The sequence below is a fragment of the Nilaparvata lugens genome, chromosome 7 (assembly GCF_014356525.2).
Source record: "Nilaparvata lugens isolate BPH chromosome 7, ASM1435652v1, whole genome shotgun sequence".
NCBI lineage: Eukaryota > Metazoa > Arthropoda > Insecta > Hemiptera > Delphacidae > Nilaparvata > Nilaparvata lugens.
Genome location: NC_052510.1, coordinates 22,989,474 through 22,998,393, shown reverse-complemented (window position 1 = coordinate 22,998,393; position 8,920 = coordinate 22,989,474). Strand labels below are relative to the sequence as shown.

Below are 8,920 nucleotides of genomic sequence, written 5' to 3'. Positions count from 1 at the left end.
ATCATGTTCTTGAAGAAAACAAAGCACAAAGTCACCATTGATGTGTTAGTATTCAAAGGTTGTGTTAAAACTCAATTTGCATCATCCTTGATTTTTGATCTTAGCGCGTTGCCAGTATAGCCAACGTTTGGCAGATTTAGTCTGCATTGTTTTCAATATTTGTATCTTTGTAATAATTTCAATTTGTTGTCTAGTATTATTTGATTAATTTCAAATTTGTCCTTTTTCACTTGCTTTTGAATAATATTTGTGTTTTTGTATCTTTATTCTTGCATTTCTCACTTGCGGAAATTGTTGTAGGTAGGTTTTGCTCCACTCGGCTTGCCGTGGCGCTGTTGTGCTGCTTCTTTGTTTCAACTCGATTCCAAAATGTGAAAATTGGCCAACTCTTGTTTTCAATTTTCGAATTTGAATTTATTCCAGCTGAATATTCAATACTTTCATGTTTCATTGGCATATTTGCGATAAATATTGGCCTAATTCAATCAAACAACTTGTATGTCTTCACAGATTGTGTTTGAATCTCAAACTTCTGGTAGGTGTAACCTCACTTTCCATTTGAACACGCTTTTCTGAACTCAATTTTTAGAATTTAGTTTGAAGCTCTTTCCAATTTTACATTGTTCATCTATTTCAATCTTTTTTTAAAAAAATGTCAATTTAGCATTTTGATTCCATTGAATTCTCAGTGATCTACTTGTCAAGTTGCTATTCCGATTTTGTCTTTGTTCGGACATTACGTTTCAAGAGCATTCAATTATTTGCATTTCTGCAAAAATCCAAGATCATCAAGATTGCTTGATGTTTCTACAAATTTTTATTTCATATTCTTGTTTTCAAACTCTTTGTACTCTGAACTCTGTGTAGTTCAGAGCGCTGTTGCTATAGTCAACATATTTTCTTACCATGGGATATTTTCTTTTCCTCTGTCCACAGTTTGGATTTTGGGAAACTCAATCAATCTCTCTACATCTCTCGAATCAATCTGCTACCGAATCTGTTCTACAATTCTATCTACAATCGAATCTACCGATAAAGGTCTGCAGTCTCTATTGACAGTCGAAATTGCATCCACTTTGGGGTTCCATATACCCTCCCACTCACTTGGTCGACTGTGCAATTAAGCATTCCACTTTGGGGTTACGTATACCCTCCCACTCTCTGGCCGGTATGGTGATGATGATTTCCATTGCTGGAGCATTTCTTACAAATGCCTACAATCTTCAACAGCTTTCGACATCCTCAAGATACTCAGGTTGAGTAATTGTATATTCATCATAAATTTGTAATATCATCCATTCTTATTCATTCATTTATCTATTTTCACTCATTCATTATCATTCATACTGCTATTGTTCATTTACTTATATAGATTTATCTTACTTATGAGCTGTGCCTACAAAGGCAATCAAAGATTTTGTCATTTCAGGACATTGAATAATATTCAAAATTTTGAATACAAAATCATTTTATTTTTTGAATCTTGTTTCTTTAAAATTTGTTTCTTTACAATTTGAAAGTCTTTACAATTGGCATCACATTCAACTTATGTATTTTGAAACTTTCATCACAATTAATTCAACAATGAAAATAACAATTATTTACTACTTGATTTTGCAATTATTCGCATTACCTATTGTTTTGGTAGGACGAGTTGTATTCAGGATTCAGCCTACCTGGTCCTCTATTAATTTTGCTACCAGAAAAGTTATTTTGATAGATATCAGGCACATATTTATCATTATAAGTTTGGCTGTCTCCAGTCTGGATATTTCATATTGACATATGCTTAGAAAATACATTTATTCTTATTCATTATTTTACATCAATTGTGTAATGATTATTGTCTTATACTTTTATTCATAGTGTTTATTTCTGTATGTTCAAGAGTAATATTTGTATGGAGTTGCTCATACTGATACATTCAACCAAGCACTTATGTCATTGTTCCCAACAATTGGATACAACACCAGTAGCCATCCAGTGTAAGAGGAGGTCGAACATTTTCAATTGAGGTATCATTCCAATTTTCAATATGCCTCCTAAAGGCAAACGAAACAGCCTTCTCACTGTGAGAAGTGACATCATTAAAAATCTATCTTGGCTTTATACTGAATATTTCAATTTTAAAATCAATGATGAAAATGATTTTCAAAAACTACTAGCAGTCAAAACTAAATTGCTCAACTTTGAGCAGCGTTATGAAGAGATAAGCCTGGAATTTGATTCAGATGACATTGATGACAATGAACATCAAATTGTCACAGAAAAATTTTTAATGTTAATTGCTAATGTAAATACAATTTTGAAAAATTATGATTCACAGCAGCAAGTTGCTACATTTCAAGCACCGGCAATGGAACATCAGTCACCAAACTCCTCTCCAGTTCCCAAATCACCGGGGTCTGTAGATCATAATAGTGTAATCAACACAAATCAATCGCCATCTGCTTCAGTGACTGATAATAATGTCAATTCTCTGCCTTTGCAACCCACTATGCCTATTTATCAAGGTCTACAATTACCAATGGTACCGTTACCAGAATTTTCAGGTTCCTTTGATTCATGGCTTGAATTCCGTGATACCTTTTCCAATATGGTTATTGAAAACCAAACTTTGGCTCCAGCTACAAAGCTGTATTATTTGCGCAAAGCTCTCAGTGGTGAAGCCCTTGCATGCATTCAGAATATTCCTCCAGGGAATGGAAACTTTGAGCTTGCATGGAATCTGCTTACACAGAGGTACAATAACCCCAGATTAATTGCAAGTACCCACATTCAAGGTATTGAATCACCCCCAGCATTCAAGAAAAATTGTTCAAAATCTCTTAGAGCTTTCATTGATCACTGTAAATGTCACATTAATGCTTTAGAAGCGCTCAAATTGGATGTTCAAATTAAAGATTTACTTTACATGCAAAAAATCACTTCTCAACTTGACTCTAATATCTTGCGCCAATGGGAAAAACGCATTGAAATAAATGAAATCCCTACTATGGATAAACTGTGGGAATTTCTTGAAAATCAATGTAAGGTAATGGATGCTATTTCATCTCATAGCCCCTCAAATCCACCAACTAATCAAAAGGTTTTTACTCAAGCTACTTAAAATGCACCCAATGTTAGGCAAAATACTCGTCCTTTTGCTCAAAATAATACTCTGAATAATTTTCAGCCATCAGTATCCTGTCAATTTTGCAATGATCGATCTCATGGGATTTTCAAATGTGTCAATTTTTCAAAGATTCCCATCAATCAACGTTATGATGCAATCAAAAGGAAGGGTTGTGTTTCAATTGCCTTAATCCTTACACTGACAATCACAACTGCTCTTCAAAGAGATGCCAAAAATGTGATAAGCGACATCACACTGTTCTACATGATTCCTTTACTAGCAATTTAGGAGGTAAGAATGTTGTTTCTAATGTGATTCAGTCTCAGAATGAGTGCACCGTTTCTAGTGCCCATTCATCTTCAGCATCAAATTCAGTTAGTTCACAATCTGATAATTCAGAAACAACAGTTGTTTCACATGCTGCTTCATCCATCATTTCTAATAATAAGTCATCAGTTCAAGTATTACCTACCGCAGAGGTTCTGGTTGTTAGTTCAAATGGTGAATTAATTGCATGTAATGCTTTAATGGACACAGGAAGTGATTGTTCACTCATCACTCAAGAGTTGGCTGATAGATTAGCTCTTCCTTCTCGTCATGTAACTAATCTGATTAATGAAGTGTCTAGTATGCAAGCCAAATCTACAGTTGTTCACTCAGTATTAATAAAATCATCTGATCATACTTGGTCAATGCAACAAGAATGTATTGTTGTTGAGAAATTTGCCTCATGTATTCCTCGTGTCACAATTGATCTTAACTATTACAAGATTCCAAGCAATATTCGACTTGCAGATCCAAATTTTCATAAATCTAAGAAAATTGATATCCTATTGGGTATTGACGTTTATGCCGCAATCATGACTGGCAATCAAATTATTGTGTCACCTGATGTTCCAATCCTACAAAATACAAAACTTGGCTGGATTGTTTTTGGCTCTTGTCAATTACCTAAATCAGTGTCACTCAAAAAATCATCTAATCAATTTGTTACCAATTTTGTCTCCACAGCTGAAGTCTCCAATCAGTTGGAAACCTTCTGGAAGCTGGAAGAAGTCTCTTCAGTTATTCCTGTCTCTCCTGAGTGTGCTAGGGTTGAAGCACACTACAAAGAAAATACCATCAGGCATGAAGATGGTCGTTTCCAAGTGTCCTTACCTTGCAAGGATTCATTTGCCACCCTTGGTCATTCAAGGACTCAAGCTATGAAACGTTTCCATTCATTGGAAAAAAGATTTCTTAAAGAACCTTAGCTCAAACCTCAATATGTTGAATTTATGCAGGAATATGAAGATTTAGGTCACATGCACCCTGTACCGCCACCAGCCCCTGAGGAACAAGTCTATTATATTCCACATCACGCTGTCTTCAAGCCCGACTCCACTACAACCAAAACAAGAGTTGTGTTTGATGCTAGCGCCAAAACATCAACCGGAATTTCTCTCAATGATGTTATCTTCAAGGGTCCTGTTGTTCAGTCAGACCTTTTTGACATTGTCCTACGATTTCGTATGCGACCATTTGCTTTCATCGCAGACATAACTAAAATGTACCGCCAAATTCTTTTAGATCCTTCTGATCATAATTTGCATCGTATTTTTTGGAGAGATGATACTTCAAAACCTCTTCAAGAATACCAATTGGCCACAGTTACTTATGGGACAGCTTGTGCATCTTATCTCAGCACTAGAACCTTGAATTTACTTGCTGAACTTGAATCAACACCTGATTCTCCATTGTATCATTCAATTCATCAAGAATTTTCTGTTGATGACCTAATCTCTGGTGCATCTACATTGGAACAAGCCATGGAATTGTCACATCAATTGCTCACCACTTTGAATAAAGGATGTTTTGAATTAAGGAAGTGGATGTCCAATTCCCCTGAGTTACTGAATTCACTACCATCCAATTTGCTAGAAACTTCCATTGTTAAACCAATTTCAGATCCTGATAATGGAATAACCAAAGCTCTAGGTTTACTGTGGAAGTCCAATTCTGATAGTCTATCCATCTGTTCTAACATTGATAAAATTTCTGAAAAGACTTCATTCACAAAGCGTGAGTTTCTGTCAGTTATTGCTTCAACTTTTGATCCACTTGGAATCATTAGTCCCATCATAATCCTTCCAAAAATCTAATTTCAAAATTTATGGCTTGCAAAAATTGATTGGGATGATAGTCTGCCCAATGACATGCTACTGAAGTGGTTGCAGATCATACAAGAACTATCCAAAATTTCAAGCATTTCAATACCACGTTGTGTAGTATCAAAAGATCAATGTTCCATAGTTGAACTTCATGGTTTTTCTGATTCTAGCGCTACTGCTTATGGAGCTTGTGTGTATGTACGCACCATCCAAAATAATGTTGTTTAAACTCATCTTCTTTGTGGAAAATCACGTGTTGCACCTCTCAAGCCTGTCTCCATTCCAAATTTGGAACTTTGTGGTGCCTTAGTATTATCACGACTCATTAACAAAGTTGTAAGTGCTTTGAATTCTCTTGATTTGACTATTTCAGGTGTTTTTCTCTGGTCAGATTCTCAAATTGTCTGCAAGTGGTTGCAGTCTCCTCCTGACAGAAAGTCAATTTTTGTTTCATTGAGAGTAGGTGAAATCCAAGAATCTACCTCACAGTATGTCTGGAACTATGTGAAATCATCTCACAATCCAGCTGATTTAATTTCTCGTGGCATGATTCCTAGTGTATTAGCAAACAACAAACTCTGGTGGCATGGTCCCCCATGGTTGGCTGATCCAACTGATAGTTGGAGGTCATTCTCTTCTCATGTAGCTATTCTAGCTCCCAATACAGTTATTGTAAATACTGCAGTTGTTTCACCTTTATCCATTATTTCTGAACGTGTTTCCAATAGTTTTAAAATTATTCGTGTCACTGTTTATGTTCTGCATTTTTTACATAACATTCGTCAGAAAGTTGCTGATCGCCGTACTGACGCCCTTTCAGTTGATGAAATTGAAGATGCTGAAATTCATCTATTGAAGGCCATTCAAGCTGAAGCATTCCACAAGGGGTTGGAAATTTTACGTGCAAATGATGAGTTGAATGCCTCCAGTAAGTTTCATTCTTTGTCTTTGTTCATTCACTCTGATGGCCTCATAAGAGTAGGAGGACGTTTAGCTAATTAATGCTAAAATTGATTTTGATTTTAAGCATCAGATATTGCTTCCTGCCAATCACAAATTCACCAAGGCACTGATTTTTTATCATCATAACAAATTGTGTCATGCTGGTGTGCAAGCAACCATGGCTGCAATCAGACAACGGTTCTGGATACCATCAACAAGGCATACTGTTAAGAATGTTCTGCGAAAGTGTATCAAGTGTTTTCGTTTCACTCATACTCAAGCTGCACAATTGATGGGTCAATTGCCCTCTGTGCATGTAAATATTGATTTTCCATCCATGAATGTTGGTCTAGACTATGCTGGACCTTTTAGTCTCCGTATTGGTGGTCCAAAGTCACGGACATTTGGTAAAGCCTATTTTGCTATCAGAGCTGTCCACTTCAGTCTTTCTGGCTGCTCTCACCCGTTTCATCTCAAGACAAGGTATTCTAAGGAATATATATTCAGACAATGCTACCACTTTTGTGGGTGCAAATAATGATCTCAAAGAGTTAGGTGACTTCCTCAACTTGCCTAGCAATCAACAAATACTTCAAAATTCAGCTGCATCTTTGCACATTCAATGGAATTTCATTCCCCCAAGAGCTCCTCATCATGGTGGTCTGTGGGAGAGAGGAATAAGAAATTTCAAGAGTATATATAAAATTATTGCTTTCAAACATATTTGGAATTTTGAAGAAATGTGTACTCTCTCTGCACAAGTTGAAGCTATTTTGAATTCTTCACCTATTGTTCCATTGTCTGAGGACCCTCTTGATCTTCAATTTTTGTCACCTGGGCATTTTCTCATTGCGCGCCCACTCAATGCTTTGCCTTCTCATAAGCAGAAATTCAAACATGTGAATTTTCTTGCACTTTGGAATAGACTTGCTGAAGTCACAAAGGAATTTTGGCAACAATGGTCTGAAGAATATTTAGTTACTCTTCAGAAAAGACATAAATGGTCTTCTTCATCACCCAATCTTCAAGTTGGCACTCTTGTGCTATTGAAGGATCCTGGGACACCACCAACACTCTGGAAGCTTGGACGTATTACAGAGGTTTTCCCTGGCTCCAATGACAAGGTTAGAGTCATCCAGGTTCTAACTGATTCTGGTGTTTTCAAACGTTCTATTGCTAGTGTTGCACCTTTGCCATTAGATGATAGCGAATGATGCAAATCTCTTTAACATATTTTTTCTTTCTTCTTTGTTTTACAATTCTTCTAATTGCAAAACGGGGCCCAGTCTATGTTAAAACTCAATTTGCATCATCCTTGATTTTTGAACTTAGCGCGTTGCCAGTATAGCCAACGTTTGGCAGATTTAGTCTGCATTGTTTTCAATATTTGTATCTTTGTAATAATTTCAATTTGTTGTCTAGTATTATTTGATTAATTTCAAATTTGTCCTTTTTCACTTGCTTTTGAATAATATTTGTGTTTTGTATCTTTATTCTTGCATTTCTCACTTGCGGAAATTGTTGTAGGTAGGTTTTGCTCCACTCGGCTTGCCGTGGCGCTGTTGTGCTGCTTCTTTGTTTCAACTCAATTCCAAAATGTGAAAATTGGCCAACTCTTGTTTTCAATTTTCGAATTTGAATTTATTCCAGCTGAATATTCAATACTTTCATGTTTCATTGGCATATTTGCGATAAATATTGGCCTAATTCAATCAAACAACTTGTATGTCTTCACAGATTGTGTTTGAATCTCAAACTTCTGGTAGGTGTAACCTCACTTTCCATTTGAACACGCTTTTCTGAACTCAATTTTTAGAATTTAGTTTAAAGCTCTTTCCAATTTTACATTGTTCATCTATTTCAATCTTTTTTTAAAAAAATGTCAATTTAGCATTTTGATTCCATTGAATTCTCAGTGATCTACTTGTCAAGTTGCTATTCCGATTTTGTCTTTGTTCGGACATTACGTTTCAAGAGCATTCAATTATTTGCATTTCTGCAAAAATCCAAGATCATCAAGATTGCTTGATGTTTCTACAAATTTTTATTTCATATTCTTGTTTTCAAACTCTTTGTACTCTGAACTCTGTGTAGTTCAGAGCGCTGTTGCTATAGTCAACATATTTTCTTACCGTAGGATATTTTCTTTTCCTCTGTCCACAGTTTGGATTTTGGGAAACTCAATCAATCTCTCTACATCTCTCGAATCAATCTGCTACCAAATCTGTTCTACAATTCTACCTACAATCGAATCTACCGATAAAGGTCTGCAGTCTCTATTGACAGTCGAAATTGCATCCACTTTGGGGTTCCATATACCCTCCCACTCACTTGGTCGACTGTGCAATTAAGCATTCCACTTTGGGGTTACGTATACCCTCCCACTCTCTGGCCGGTATGGTGATGATGATTTCCATTGCTGGAGCATTTCTTACAAATGCCTACAATCTTCAACAGCTTTCGACATCCTCAAGATACTCAGGTTGAGTAATTGTATATTCATCATAAATTTGTAATATCATCCATTCTTATTCATTCATTTATCTATTTTCACTCATTCATTATCATTCATACTGCTATTGTTCATTTACTTATATTGATTTAAATTTGTATTTTTTCTGAAATAATTTTGGAAGTTAAAATAGTAGCTTATTTTCCTAATCTTTAAATTGTTGATAAGACTCAACTTTTCTAAAATCTATCTATTGTAGTG

General features: G+C 35.7%; 1 protein-coding gene across 1 annotated transcript; it reads left to right on the top strand.

The window, feature by feature from the left end:
• The first annotated feature begins 3,343 nt into the window (after positions 1 to 3,343).
• On the top strand, positions 3,344 to 7,511 carry LOC120352324. The gene is made up of 2 exons (XM_039432353.1): positions 3,344 to 4,545; positions 7,059 to 7,511. The coding sequence occupies exons 1-2, from the start codon at positions 4,393 to 4,395 to the stop codon at positions 7,419 to 7,421; spliced, it is 516 nt and encodes a 171-aa protein (XP_039288287.1). The 5' UTR covers positions 3,344 to 4,392; the 3' UTR covers positions 7,422 to 7,511.
• The last annotated feature ends 1,409 nt before the right edge of the window (positions 7,512 to 8,920 follow it).

Coding starts and splice junctions, on each gene's coding strand:
- LOC120352324 (XM_039432353.1), top strand. CDS start 4,393: ATGCAGGAATATGAAGATTTAGGTCACATGCACCCTGTACCGCCACCA. Junction 4,546..7,058: donor ATGCTAGCGCCAAAACATCA/ACCGGAATTTCT, acceptor CATTTTCTCATT/GCGCGCCCACTCAATGCTTT.